Source organism: Nesoenas mayeri (assembly GCF_963082525.1).
Source record: "Nesoenas mayeri genome assembly, chromosome: 1".
NCBI classification, from domain to species: Eukaryota; Metazoa; Chordata; class Aves; order Columbiformes; family Columbidae; genus Nesoenas; species Nesoenas mayeri.
Window position 1 is genome coordinate 197,058,233 of NC_137541.1, and position 14,202 is coordinate 197,072,434.

The 14,202-nt window shown below is 38.7% G+C and overlaps 1 protein-coding gene across 2 annotated transcripts in view; it reads right to left on the bottom strand.

Annotated features, from left to right (window-relative positions):
- Window positions 1-638: 638 nt before the first annotated feature.
- Window positions 639-14,202, bottom strand: part of GRIA4 (glutamate ionotropic receptor AMPA type subunit 4) — a gene marked incomplete at its 3' end in the record, with an annotated part of 225,109 nt that continues 211,545 nt past the window's right edge. Inside the window, exons 14-16 of one of the 2 annotated variants that reach the window (XM_080339862.1) lie at window positions 9,786-9,900; window positions 7,436-7,570; window positions 639-803 (exon numbers count right to left, since the gene is read on the bottom strand). In XM_080339862.1, coding sequence (XP_080195988.1) covers window positions 639-803; window positions 7,436-7,570; window positions 9,786-9,900 — 415 coding nt within the window. The remainder of the gene's footprint in view (window positions 804-7,435; window positions 7,571-9,785; window positions 9,901-14,202) is intronic. The other variant, XM_080339863.1, reaches the window with a different exon arrangement.

Sequence of the window (14,202 nt, forward strand, 5' to 3'; positions counted from 1 at the left end):
GTTAGAAAACAGAATTGTGTTGTCCTCTACCGAATTTACATCAGTTAAAAAGCAAGCATGTTTCAATATTCCTCTTTTTTTTCAAAGAAAATGTAAATAATTTCTTTATTTTTTTCACAGGATTTACATACTTATTATTTTCTTATCACAGTTTAGTGATTCATTTCTACAGCTGGACAGCTGAGTATTCTTCCATTGTATATATTTATGTTCTGGAGACACAGGTTAGCATGTTCATTGACTTCTATAGTTATTTTTCTCTCCTTGTCAAGACAAAGACCAAAATGTGTTGTCCTTTCTGAGCATGTTCTTCACAGTTTAATGCGCTAAATTGGCAAGTCTTATTAGTTTTAAGTCCACTCAAGTGAATTTTGTTGCTGTTAATACACCCTTCCCAGCCCCCTCCCCCCAACAAAACTAAATTATGAATTTTCCTGATATAAAATCTGAGTTTGGGTTTCCGAGCTGAGCTCATGCACACATTGTTGCTGATGATGTCTGGCGCATTTGGACGTACTTCCCTTTCTCAGCCAAATTATTAGTTCATCAATGACACTCCCATGTCGTTACAGTCTGTGCTGTGTTCCCATCAGTCACCAACACAGTTTGATTAAGGCACTCAATTATTTTTTTGGTTTTTATGGTAGGTCCGATGCAATTACAGCCAATCCTGAACTTTGTCTAATTGCAGTTCCAGTATGCATGGCCTTCGGGCAGTCGGGAGTCAATACGCGTCCGTTCTCTCCCACACTCCCTGTGATCGATAATCTGGCTTTGTTTCTTATGGCTTCAGAAAAGGTAAGCTAGGTTTGAAAAAAAAAGGAGAAAAGAGGAAAGTGTTACAATAACTCTGTTCTTCAACATACCAGGACACAGCAAACACCAAAATACTAAATTTTAGACATCTGCATTTTTTCATGTTAACATTAAAATAATAATAGTAATCATCATAAATATAACACATAGCATTTAAGTCTACTAGGGGAAAAAAGACTAGCAATTCTGAGGGTAAATTTCATTACAATAAATCATTGATTTAAATATAAAATCCAAATTTGATCAAGAAATTAACAGAAGAGGCAATACCTTCATCTAAACTGCTTCAAGCTACTTTTATATACAGTGAAATGAGAATCAAGACCTTTTATGAATCTGAAAGCATTAGCATCTGTGAATAAAGTCATGCATAGGTGTTTCTAGGCTTAGACCTTCAACTAGGAATGTCATGATAAAATATAACTACTGAAATTTTTTTATAAATTGCAATAGCTGTATCAGGAATCTTTGTTATAACTCTGTGGATCAAATCTATAGAAATTATTACTTCTTTTCACAATGCACGTACTTCGTAAATCTGAGAACTGTCCTGAATTCTGTTTTCATACATATATTTTCCTACAATTAGCAAAGGTGGGAACTTTCAAAGGAAATGTAGTTGACTGAGAGAAAATACAATTTTCTATAGTTTTCTACATTAGGTCTTAGTTTTCCACAAGAAGGTTTACATTTTTGTTACCTCAAAATTTTATTTTCAGGTAAATCAGAACAAAATATCTCATTTAGGGACTAACTGACTCAAGTAAAAATTTTGGATTTGTTAAAAAATATTGTGGTTATGCCACCTAACTTTAGTCATCCAAAAATCAGTAACCTAATCTAAAAGAGCTCTCTCATGTGATGATAGGAAAAGCCAAGATGACCAGACTAAATGATTTCCAGATGACTAAAATCAGGGGAAATATCTAAGGTCAACCAATGCAGCAAGGACACCGGGAACAACAGGCACCCAAACTACACTATGTTGAAACAGGTTTCAAAGATACCATGTTAAGATATTAATTAGTGGGGAAATCTGATTTCTAGCTATCAGAAACTATAGTCTGTGCAGCTAACTAATGGGATTGGTGTGCAGGGATGCAATCTGAAATACCAATTGGAAAAAGAGAGACAGGAGGGTGTATTCACATAGGAGCAAAGGGATGACAAACATCATAAAATCATTTTATTTGCATTATTACTGATCTCTGCATTTAGAACTTTGTCCCTCTGAGCCCGGTTTCTCTGTCTGAGGTAGCAGTGAAATCCTGAGCTGATATTTGATATGCCGATGTTAATTTTATATATGAGTGTGTGTGTATAGGGTTGAGGGAGATTGCTTAAAACTCCCAAATGTTTCCACTGCTGCTGGGTGCACTTCTATGAAAATGCACCAGTCTAATATTGCATTATCAGTAGGTCCTTCAAAAGAAAGGCCTTGAAAGTACAGCTGCTGTTGTGGCACAGCCACAACTTAGATATAAAAGCAACTTTCCAAATCAATTACCCTAAAAACCTCAACCCTCACAAGCAGACGAATTCAGGAAAAGATCTCAGGTTCCAGAGGTTGTTATGGCATTCCCCTTACACTGAAAAACCTTGGCTTTGATAATCATCAGCTGCAATGTCCAAAGTCACTCACTGAAAAGTTTCCCTGCTGCCACAGTACTCTGTGACACAGACTGTTACCGAATATATCTTGACCTAATTCAACAGCTAGGTATAAAAAGAAAGAGGCAATAAGGGAGTGGGGACCTGGGCCCATAGAGTACCAAAAATCTCAACTATTCCCCAGCAGCAAATAAAAATCCCTGCATTTGCAAAGCACAGACACAACGCAATGTGGTGTATCTCCACATAGTGCATGTCCAGAGTCCCACTGCAAATGGATGTCGAGGACTGGTAACTGCCTGCAGAAACACACAGAACACGTTTTGGTCAATGGCAAGAAAAACCAAAAGTGCTTTAGTTTTGGGGAGAGATGAGAGTCCAAACCAGATCAGAATGCAAACTTGGGTGGAAAAGGGACAGCTCACTCCAGATGTGCTAAATTTCCAAGAAAGTCATCATTATGTGCCAGCATCTCTCTGTCACTTTGATCAGCTATCTGTCCATGGCCAGTCAGGGTTTGCCACTGGTAAATCTGAGAGAGAACTCAGCTTTACATGGGTTATATGAGTTATACATGACTGTGGTTTTGTAGCTCAGTCTATATAGCTTTCTGGCCATTGACAACACATTCAGGACAGAAAGACAGTAAAAAGGGATCCACCAAAAAAAGAAAAAATCAGATGAGAATAACAAACAATTTCTCAGCAGCCTTCCACAGAATAACAGAAAAAGCTGCAATAAAACATCTCTCTCATGGCAGAGATCAACAACAGCTCAGCAACACACCACGGAAAGAACCCAGACACTTAACAGTTAAATCAGGAGGAGCAGGTCAAACTTGTACTCGGGAAGGTGTCATAAAGTCAAGTAACCAGGTAAACTTCTATTCTAAATTTAAAATATGCTATAGGTAAAAAAACAAAACAAAACAAAACAAAACAAAACAGGCTAATACTCTGCTTAACTGTGCTGTCAAAATTTCAGATTTGTGGCTTGGTTGCAGAAACAGTTTCAGGAGAGGCTGGGATGAGAGGGAAAAGTCTTGCATTTGCTGTGAATATTACCCAAATAGTGAAAGTCTCTTTGTGGTAAGCGTATGCAGTTAATGGTGATAACATATTTTCAAATTTGTGATTAGTTTTGACTAAATTAGTTGTGGAATTAATTACATGAAAACACTGACTGCTATATTCTTATTGGGAAATGGGAATTTATGAAACTGGTATCTTCAATCTATATAATACAAATATCCTAGCCTGTGTGGGTTCTTCCATGGTCCAGGCTCCCCCGGTACTGGGTCACATAGAGTTGTCTTTGGCACAAGTATTTAATATGAATTTTTAATGAATCTCTCCATCTTGAATATGAATTTGGAAGTATACAAGTTAAAATAAGTGCATTACACATTTACTGAGCCATCCTGTAGCACTTCAACTTTTTTGGTGAATAATTTAATAATTTTTTCATTGCTTTTTGTAGGCAAATTTCTTAATTACAAAAAGCAGCATGGGATGGGAGAGCAAGAGAAGGCAGCTGAACTGGAAGCTTGTTCATGAGCTTTATGGCCCACTAAGACGGCCATGGAGAGGCGGTGGTGGCAGCTGGCTGGTTATGGGGACAATCTCTTTGAAAGCTTGTGGGTCTGGAGAGGGGAACTCAGCAGGGCTTTTCCCTAGAGCAGCTGGAGAGAAGGCTGTTAGGCTCAGCACTGTTTTCAAGGCATCAGCTCAACTAATGTACTAAAGGCTTACTACTGATACACAGCAATGGAAAACTGCTGCCCAGGGGAAGAGGAAGGGATTGTTCCCTCCTTCAAGCAAACTTCCTTCCCTGCCTTTGGCAGACACTGTCATCCCCGCTGGACATCTTTCATCCCACACATACAGACTAGTCCTGTATCATATAGACTAGTCTGCGCATACAGAACAGTCCTACATTTTAATCTTCTGCCTCATAGGCTGGTGAATGTCCTTGAGACAACTCACTTTTGACTGGATTGAACTAAAAGAAAAAATGAATATTAATTGTCAAGAGCGTTATGTAAGCTATTTTGTATTAGTTCAAAACATATACTATTAAAACTATTTGATGTTAGCTTCAGAAGTCAGTGTGTTGGTTACTCATGCAAGTTAGAACCATCACGCATCTTTCCATATTAGCAAGTTTTAGTCACAATACAATCCGTTTACTCCTTGGATCAATAAACATATCAAAGATTTTGAAATGCATGACAGGCATGTTTCAGTGTTGTGGGCACTGCACCACTGCCAGCTGACATGGGTTTCTAACTGGCAGGTCGATGACCAGATGGCACAGTCACCTTGCACAGAGCATAGCACACGGGCCACCCCTCGCTGCCTGTTTGGTTAGGGTGGCCAGGAGAGGACAACTGGACCTTGGCACTCTTCCACATGTAAGCATAAGTGTTTTTATAAGAATGTCATGTGCTGAAATTTCTGAGGGAAATATTATGGCAAATAAGTAGAATAAGAATTTCAGAACTCTATAAATATTTGCTCAAAATTCTAGTTATTTCTATTTTTTTTTTTTGGTGCGAACTTTTAAATGTCTGCACCCTAAAATGTTTTTAAGAGATTATCAGTTTTGACTGACCCAAACATGAATTTTCAATAAAATAAAAGGCTTAAAATGTGGGCTTTTTTATTTTTTTTTTCCTATAAGAATTCATCTCTGTGTTACAAGAATTCTCACAAAAATCCAGACTTTAGAGAAAGCTACTTAAGATCCTTCCTTAAAAAATAAAACTCAGTTAGCCCTACTTTTTATTTCAAGAAAACAGTGAGGCTAAAATAAATTTTTACAGGATAATCATAGTGTTTGTTGCACTGGAATCACAGAGCTGGGTGGGACTGGAGATTGTCAAATCATGCCACGTTTAGCATGCTAAGCCAGTTTGGGTCAGGTCAGTATTTGAATGAAAGCTTTGGGTTTTTTGTTTTCTTTGTATAAGACTATGTTTTGGATGCATTGCACCCTGTAAACTTGATAAGGAATATGTTTTCTGTGACTCTTACTTTTATACCAGCCTGGGGACACTCTCAGTTACCGGCACAATTTATTGAAGAATTTAAAGGAAAAAGATCTCTTAATGTGCATTTTGCACAATTACTTGCACAGGATTATTGCTTTTTAAGACCCTTATTACTGAAAGTAGACAGTGAACTTGGGAGATTAACATTAGTCCTGATTCCCAGTTCACAGTAATGAACACTAGCCTGTACTCCTGGAGCCTCCCTGACACCTACTATGCCTCACATTTTCACTAGAGAACAAAGTGCACAACTAAGACTTTTTTTTTTAGACTTTTTTTTTCCCCTGGGGAAATTAGGCAGCTCTGTTACAATTAAAATATACCCAGGGTCATGACTCCTTTTACAACAAGGAACAAAAGAAAACTACACAGTGACAGTATGTTTGGGACAGTTTCCCAGCCAGCGTACACCAAGCCCCCGCCCTTGCCCCCCGAGAACCCACCTATTCCTTGCAGCGCTCCAGCTACCATGCTCAAACACCATTCTCTGCTCACTCTGTGTCTGCTCTGTACTGTATGGTTCGGTATTGTACCGGCTGTGCCTTTAGACTGTAAGCTCCTCGGGACAGGGACCTGTTATGCGTTTGGCACACTTCACCTATTGTACAGCGCCGTGTACTCCAGCGCTATATAAATAATAAATAAAAAATGATAATTGTATCTCCAGTTGTTTCTTCTTTAAGTTTTTCTAGGTGGCAACATAAATATTATATTCTTCATCTCCTTTCCCTAAACTTTTGTTTCTCACTTCTACTACAGGGATGGCTCAGTGATTTCAGGAAAATGTAGCTCAAGCTTTTTGTTAACAGAAGAGACATGTGGCTTGCTATTTCCAAGGCAGCACAAAAGGGCAGGGTCCTAGCTGCACCTTCACTTAGGAAGCAGCCAGTATAGCTTGGGAGCTATGTAAAAATTATGTTTAGAAACTTTATTGCTGCTACAAGCCACTTCCAAAGATCAGAGCGCTGATCTGACTGATGATTAGTTGGCAAGATAATCACTGCACGGATGAGAACAAGCACATTAGTAAACCATCCCTGCATGCCTGCTCAGGGAAACTGTGCAGGACGGAGCTTGGTAACATCAGCAGTTCGGTCTCCAAAATCACTGCATGAACATTTAAAATACACTAGTCCTGAGCTAGGTAAGGGAGTACATTACTGAAAGCTGAGGATGATAATCAAGGTCTATTAACCAGTTAGTGACTTTTTGTGGTTATTATAGTGGGCAAAGGTTGACCTGTAGCATGATATTGTGAAAAAAATGCCAGACAATTAGCATAAAACATGTATCAAAGGGAGGGTGAAGGAATAAGGTGGGGAGGAAGGAGAGAAGGTAAAACAACATTTAGACTTCTTGTAACAGTGCCTTGACTTCCGTTAGGTTAACTATGGTTCAGTGATGTTGCCTATCCTATATCTTGATTATAATGAAGCCCCAGTGAGGGCCAAAATCGAATAATAAAGGTTTACAGCAATTTGTCGCTAGTAGAGTTCAAATCTTTAGGAAAATAGATTGGCCAATCAAGTAATTAAACATTGGTCCTCTGACTATATATTTTACAATTCCAAATAGTTGTCATCTCCCAACTGATTTAACAACATTGAGTTGTTAAAAATGTATTTAATGTATTTTTTATGTTAAAAATTCCTTGCAATGCAGATGTCTATTAGCAACATAGAATAGTATATTGTACATCTGCAGCCAAAAAAACTGAACCACTTTGCACTGAAGTTTTCCAAAATATGAAGCTCTGTTCAGAAGCAAGCACCACTAGACAAACGTCACAACATTGCGTTACAAGATGCATCACCCACTCACTGTAGTAGGCCCTAAGTCCTACCCCTAAATTTTAATACTTTCGGTTCCATATACGTTGTAACCTTCTCTATAAGTTGCTAAATTCTGGGTATTCTGCGAGGAAGTTGGGTTAAAAGTCTGTGCACTCTTTGCCACCTTCATTCGTTTCGCCTCTGCCCTGGACTTGTAACAGAACTCTATCAAAGCCACCAGCATTGCCAAGCCCAAGCCTCCAACCAGAATGTAGAAGACTCCAGCAACGTTGCTGAGACTCAAGGCACTCGTCTTGTCCTGGGGAAACAGAAACGACACAGTTAACCCTGGAAAACAGACCCCCAGGAGCACAAGCTACATGTTAAAACATTGGAAATAGAAATAAATAACAAGGTTTGGCTGAAATTATATGACAGTTGCTTACATACTTCTCAAAAAATTTGACCTATCTGGATCTATAAAATATGTTTTGAATGACTATTTTTCCTGATTGGCATTAAAAAATGTAAGTATATTGCCAACATATCAGGATGTCATTGCTTGCTTAGTGCAAAGCATTACTTCCACTAAGTGGAGAATTAAACAATGACATGTCTAGCTCTCTTTAGGGAACATTTTAGCGCTATATGAAACTGCATTTATGTAAAGCTCTTTAAAAGCCTTGGAATCCAGAGATTCATTTACATCAGACAAGACTCTGCTTGATCTTTACAAAAACAGTAATTGTACTTGTGGTAGGCACTGCCGTTAATTTAAAAGATCCATACTGAGTTTCTGATACTTAAATGGCAGGTGAAAATAACATCTGAACAAACACTTCCTTTGAAAGTGCACACTGTACCATACACATCATGATATATTTGCCTCTTACCGATTACTGTATTTTGTTTGTATTTTATAACAGATATAGTTCTGGAACACACCCATGGACTACTAAGGCTCAGTAATAGTATAATTTTAAATAGCAATTTATGAAATCTTACACATTATTCATGATTTAGACAACAGTGAGAATTTCCTTTAGCAAATTATTAAATATATACCATTTTATAAAATATCATGTTCTTGAACATATTGTTGTAAATAACTGTTCTACATTTCTCTATAATTCACTGCTTAGTTAATGAATCATATTTTTTTAAATCTGAAATCCATGTGCATTTTAGCACAGTTCTCAAGGAACTCTCTCAGGATTGACTTCCACATACTACATTGTGCACCTTAAGATACTTAAAAAGCTTTATTCTTATGCAGACTATATAATCTCTACCTAAAGTAAGGAGAGTACTTAACTTCCAGTTGTAATCTCTATGAAATTTTAACTCACAAAGAATGTAAAATATTTGGATGTTTAATTTAAAGAGGCACTATTTAATGTGCCATCAGTAGATTAGCACAGTAACATTTCCCATGGATGTACAGAGGTGTCTAGGGCTTATAGCCGGGCTCTGCTTTGTCTGTCTCTCTTTAGCTGGCTCAGAGGACTCGGAATATCTTGGAGGTGACTCTGTTTCTTTGGTGGCAATTGCTAACATGGTGCTTGCAAACAAGGAGGAGGCAGGACTGAGAAAGACCTGACCTAACGCACGTGGTGAGGCTTCCTCAGCTCTCTCAGGTGCTCTGCCATCCTCTTAACTGGTTTTAACTCTCTTCTCCCAAGCACTTGCCAGAAAAAAACAAAACGTGTTGCAAGTTTGTTTCCCAGGCCAATTTTACCTGCTGTCCATCTGGGTACCTCTCAGGGCTCTCAGGCAGCAAGCGGCTGCGGCCCATCATGCTTTCCTTTAGCTCTGGAGAGCACAGGCTGGCAAGGAGACAGGCACTATGAAGTGACTTCAGACTCCCCAAATACAGGGCTGGCACTGACTGTGATGCTTCCCTGTGGTGCAAATACCTGTGTTTGACCCCAAATAGAGAGAAATACAGAAGGCTCCACTCCCTGGGGCTGTCAGGATTACTGTTTGGGAATGGATTAGGGTAAACACTGGAAGCCCTAGAAAGCTATTAATTATCAAAGCCTTTCACTTCAAAGCTCAAGTTAAGTCTTCCCTGGCTCCTTAAGGAGCAAGGGACCTTCCCAAAGGCAGCGAGCCACAGTCACCCTGGGCAGTGATGAAAGGCAATCCCTCCTGCTGGCATTTCTCCTCTTCAGAAAACTGCTGAGGGAGGCCAGCTCAGAAAGAAGGAGGCATGAAACGATATTTCCTAAATAGTCCACCCCCTCTAGGCAGGAAGGAGACAACTAGCCTAACCTGCCTCCCTCAAACTCAAAAAACTCAAAAAACTGCCTTCATCAGATGTCCTGAATATGTAGGATGATGTCTAGTGATTTGTATCACCGAAGACTTTAAAAATCAATAGTGCTTCTTTAAATTAAAGCATGATCCCCATCAAGATGGGGTGAAACTGATTTGTTCCATGTCTACAGCTACTTATTTCTAAGTCATTTTGTTTATTACTTCCTCTACTGCTTTGTGAACACGATAGTAGGTCCCGAACTGCAGCGACTGACCTTACTTCCAGAGTCCTTGGGTCCACATTCACCTTTATCGTACCACCATTTGTTTTTCAGCTTGTCTAAGACGCCTGCCTCACTGAGTTTCAAAACGGCAAGGTTTACAGGAGTTCTTCACGTGGAAAATAACATAAATAACATTATATATGTTATTTTATGTTATTCAAGTAAAACTACATAGAATCGCATTGCAAAGTGACAGAGCAGAGGCCACAGTGGTTGCTATGTCATGTACTGTTGGCCCAGGTTTAGAGACAGACATATGACCGGGACCTGCTCCATCGCTTTAGGTAACAGGCACATACTGCTGGGGAAGATTTGTAAATAAATAGTATGCAATTACTGTGAACCCAAAACTATTGGCTTAGACATATTAACAACATACCCTTCAGAGACATATATAATACAATTGGATATACGACTTAAGAAACATATTCATTTGTGTTCCTTGCTTTCAATCTATTTTTAGTTTGTATACATACAAACTAATAATATTACTTGGGTATAGCTATTTCATTTACTGCCCTCAAAATTATCCGGGCAAGAGAAAGCTGATGTTTCCTGCAGTTTGCTGCCCACAACCACTCGGCACAGATCTGTAATCAGGAGGAGCTCTGCACACAGAGAACTTATGGGGAGAGCTGCGGTGCCCTTATCCTCAGCTAAGAAAAACATGACAGTCAATGTTTCATTTTCATTTCCTGATTCAATGTTATTTTCAAATTCAAAGTTCCTCCTTAAATCTCTCTTATTCACATAAGTTATTCAAGGGTCCCAGGCTGATGATAAGTTACTACTTGGAATATTTTCTCTTACTAGTGGCATTTGCTGTGTGTGATGTAACAGAGTTTAACGTTGAGATGTAACCTAATCTAATGCCTTAAAATCATGAACCACTATGGGTTTACACTGAAGTTACTTAAACTCAGTGAATAATCTCAGATTATGTTAATGTCTCACTTCATGCAGTTGTATGAGTTTATCTTCTAAAAACCTATGAAATTATTAACAGACTTATTTTATGTACTTTCCATTTTGAATCACCGATTGTCCAATTCTTACTGTGGCAGGCATATGGACATCTATTTATGTGCAGGTGTGTGTGAAAATACAATATATATCAGAGAGGGAGGCAGATAAACAGAAATGGCATGTGATAAATAGCCTTCTGATGATGTTACATGATGTGGGATCTGACCCTCATGTGCCAGCACATGCCTATGTGAAAATTAATCTCTCATAATATGCCATAATCTATTCATTGCTAAAATGTTAATCCATTAATCCAAGGCTTAATAAATAAGTAACCAGTGCAAGCATTAATAAGGATAGTGTAACTGAACCTAGTAAAATAGTTACTAAGAAACAGAAAAGTTTAACTGGTTTAATTGGAAATTCCCAAATGCTTATATATTAATTTGTTTGTGCATGTTTGTACATATATATATTTAATATAAAAATAACTGCTCCTGAACCTCATATGCTGCTTGTAGCTTTAAGGATCCTGTCTGCTCATACATTCTGATTACTCCTTGTATATATACATAAAGAGGTGGGATTCACCTCAGTTTATTCACCCATAAGTTGAGCCCCAAGCATTGGCTGTCTGTCTAGGCCTCCCTGCAGCTAAGGGAAAAAGACAGGTACCTCCAGCAGATGGGCTTAGATACCAGTTTTAACAAAGGATGAAGCATGCTGTTGAGATGCCCATCTCTTCCCATTTACTACTTAGGAAGCTTTGGTGCCTCAGAGAAAAGTCAATTTTTGACAGCGACAGCTGGGTGAGAGGATGCCCAAGTACTCTCAAGTGATCCATTTCAGTAAAGGAAATGCTTCATCCACTTTCCAAATGCCACACATATAATTCATATGGAATATTCTGCTTCTAGAGCAGGAAGTGCCTGCTTCTTGATCTTTTCCAATATTCAAACTTACATTTTGTCTTCAGGCTCCTGGCAGCAGGTTGTGCAGGTTGATAGTGGAATATGAGTGTCTCACAGCTGTGAAATGAGTGGGAAGCAGTTTGGGATGTTGGCAAGTTGCCTGTCAATATGATCCTCTGTTTGCTTCAAGTGCAAAATAATTAATATTATTTGGATAGCTGTCATCTGTAACATGTCATGCATTAGCCCAAAGCCACATTTCTGTGTTCCTAAATCCCAGCAGTGTAACAGGGCTGGTTATGACAAAAAAAAGGGACATGCAAGTACTGTTCTTGCATGGAAAATCAGAAGCCTGTGGAGTTGTTGCAGATTAAACCGATTAAAATGCTAATTAGGACTTGATATGAACTATCAAGACCAGCAACAATCTGGGACAAATCAGAAAACAGATGACTCCCAGGCCTTTGCTTGTTTGCTTTTTTTTTTTCTTTCCCAGCACTAACAGTTTAAGTATATAAAGCCTGATACAGGCAGGGATTTTCTCTTCTTTGCTGCTGTAGTTCCTTTAATGTCAGCCTTTCTGCACTGTCTCTGTGAGGAAGCTCTACAGTTTTCCTTTGGGAAAAGCAACCAATTTCATGCTTAAAATTGCCACACTATTCTCAGTATATAACCAAACACAATGGCAATGGCCAGCAGAGATGAGGCAATTCCCACTTGGCATTGAAATACAGCCACTGATGTGTCTGAGGCCAGGCCTTTGTTTCTGCTCTCCACTATTTTTGCTGAAATACTTCCTGAATCAAGGTGCTGCACAAGCTTGGGGAAACCTGTCCTCTGCTCCTCACCTTGCCTGTTGCAGTGAGGCCACATGAATGAGACATGGCGTGTCCTTCACATCTCTCCTCAGACAGTCCCAGCTGTGGTGATGGAGAAACACTCTGAGCTAAATTTAAACTTAAATTTTAAAATATTTTAAACTTAAATTTAAAAATATTTTAAATTTAAAAATATTTTACACTTTCAGAACTGGATTTTTGTCCCACTTTAAATCAGTCAGCTGCAATGGGAAATGTACATGGTCCAGTAAGAGAAGACTGGATTGAGGGGCTGCAGGGTGGAACAGGAAGATTTTTTGCTTACACTTTCAGAATAGCAACATATATATCAGCTCGCAATCACAGTAAGTGATGCAGGAGTAGTGAATTTTCCTGTATTTTAGGCTTTTTATTTATTTATTTTTGATTTTAGTAGGAGGTTTTTAACAGTTCCCATAGGAGATGAATGTCCAGATCACCTCGGCTTTCAGGGCAAGTTGCTTATCCAGGCATCTTTCCATTCTTTGAAAATATCCTCACTTGGATCACTTTGACCATGTCAGCCACCAACTCAGAGAATACAACTTGTTACTACACTGCTTATGCAATCAGTTGGTGAATAGTCCCATTGCTATTAAAGGGAGCAGAAGCTAAAAATCAGTATGATCTGCAGTATATGAGCAAGAGCTATGTACTTAAGTCATATACAGAGGATAAATCAGGATTTAGAATTAAATTTCCCATCAAGTTCAGTCTTGTATGTATTACGATGGAAAATGACTATAGATTTTTTTTTCCAAGTTGTTCAGTGATTCTTGAATTACTAATTTTGGGCTAAATCTTCAACTAGAATAAGCTGGCAGAGTTTGTGAAAATCAGTGTAGTTTTTCCAATGTATAGCTGCCAAAAATCTCCTTTGTTATACATAAACAAGATCCATTTGCCTTGAATTTATGGAAGGATAATATGTGAGACATAATTACTAAAATTGCCCTTCATATAGGGAGAAGAATTTGTCCCATGTAGCCACACCACAAAACTGTTATGTGACAGCACAGGAGACCATGTTCTTCACCCACGTGCTGAAGTCAGTGGTGGCACAGCCCAACTTTGGTGCAGGGACACTGTTTCTATCTTTTCATCTCGTTCTCAGGCCTTGCACCTCCTTTCTCAGCTTCTTATTCATTTTCTCCTATCCTGTCATCAATCACTTGCTTTTGGAAGGGCTGGTTTTTAAGAGCCTCAGGCTGGATCTTGTGCCAGCAACATCAGTAAAATCACAGCACTTTAAAATGGCATTAATGAAGTTCTGAGTTAGTTGTGTTCACGACAATGAATGGGTATTTATAGCATTTAAATTACAATACTTGGTGATTCTGAAACCCATACAGAATTTTGGTAGACAGAGGTTTTAAAAATGCAATCACGAGTATGCTTTAGTAGCATTTTCATTACCCACTCATGGCTGAGCCATTAATTAAGTGTAAGGTCAGTCTCATCTGCTGAATGAAAAACGAGGGCCAGCATGTTCTCCTGAGGGCTGCCAGCAGAGACTGGAGGAGAGCTCCATCAGCACAGCTTCTTCCACTCGCAATTTTATAGAAACAACAGAGCAGAGTGGCAGAAACTGTGTTTAAATACCTTCCCATTCATCACATGGATGTGATATGGCATACAGTTAAGATCTGAGGTGATAATTTCAAAAGCACTCAA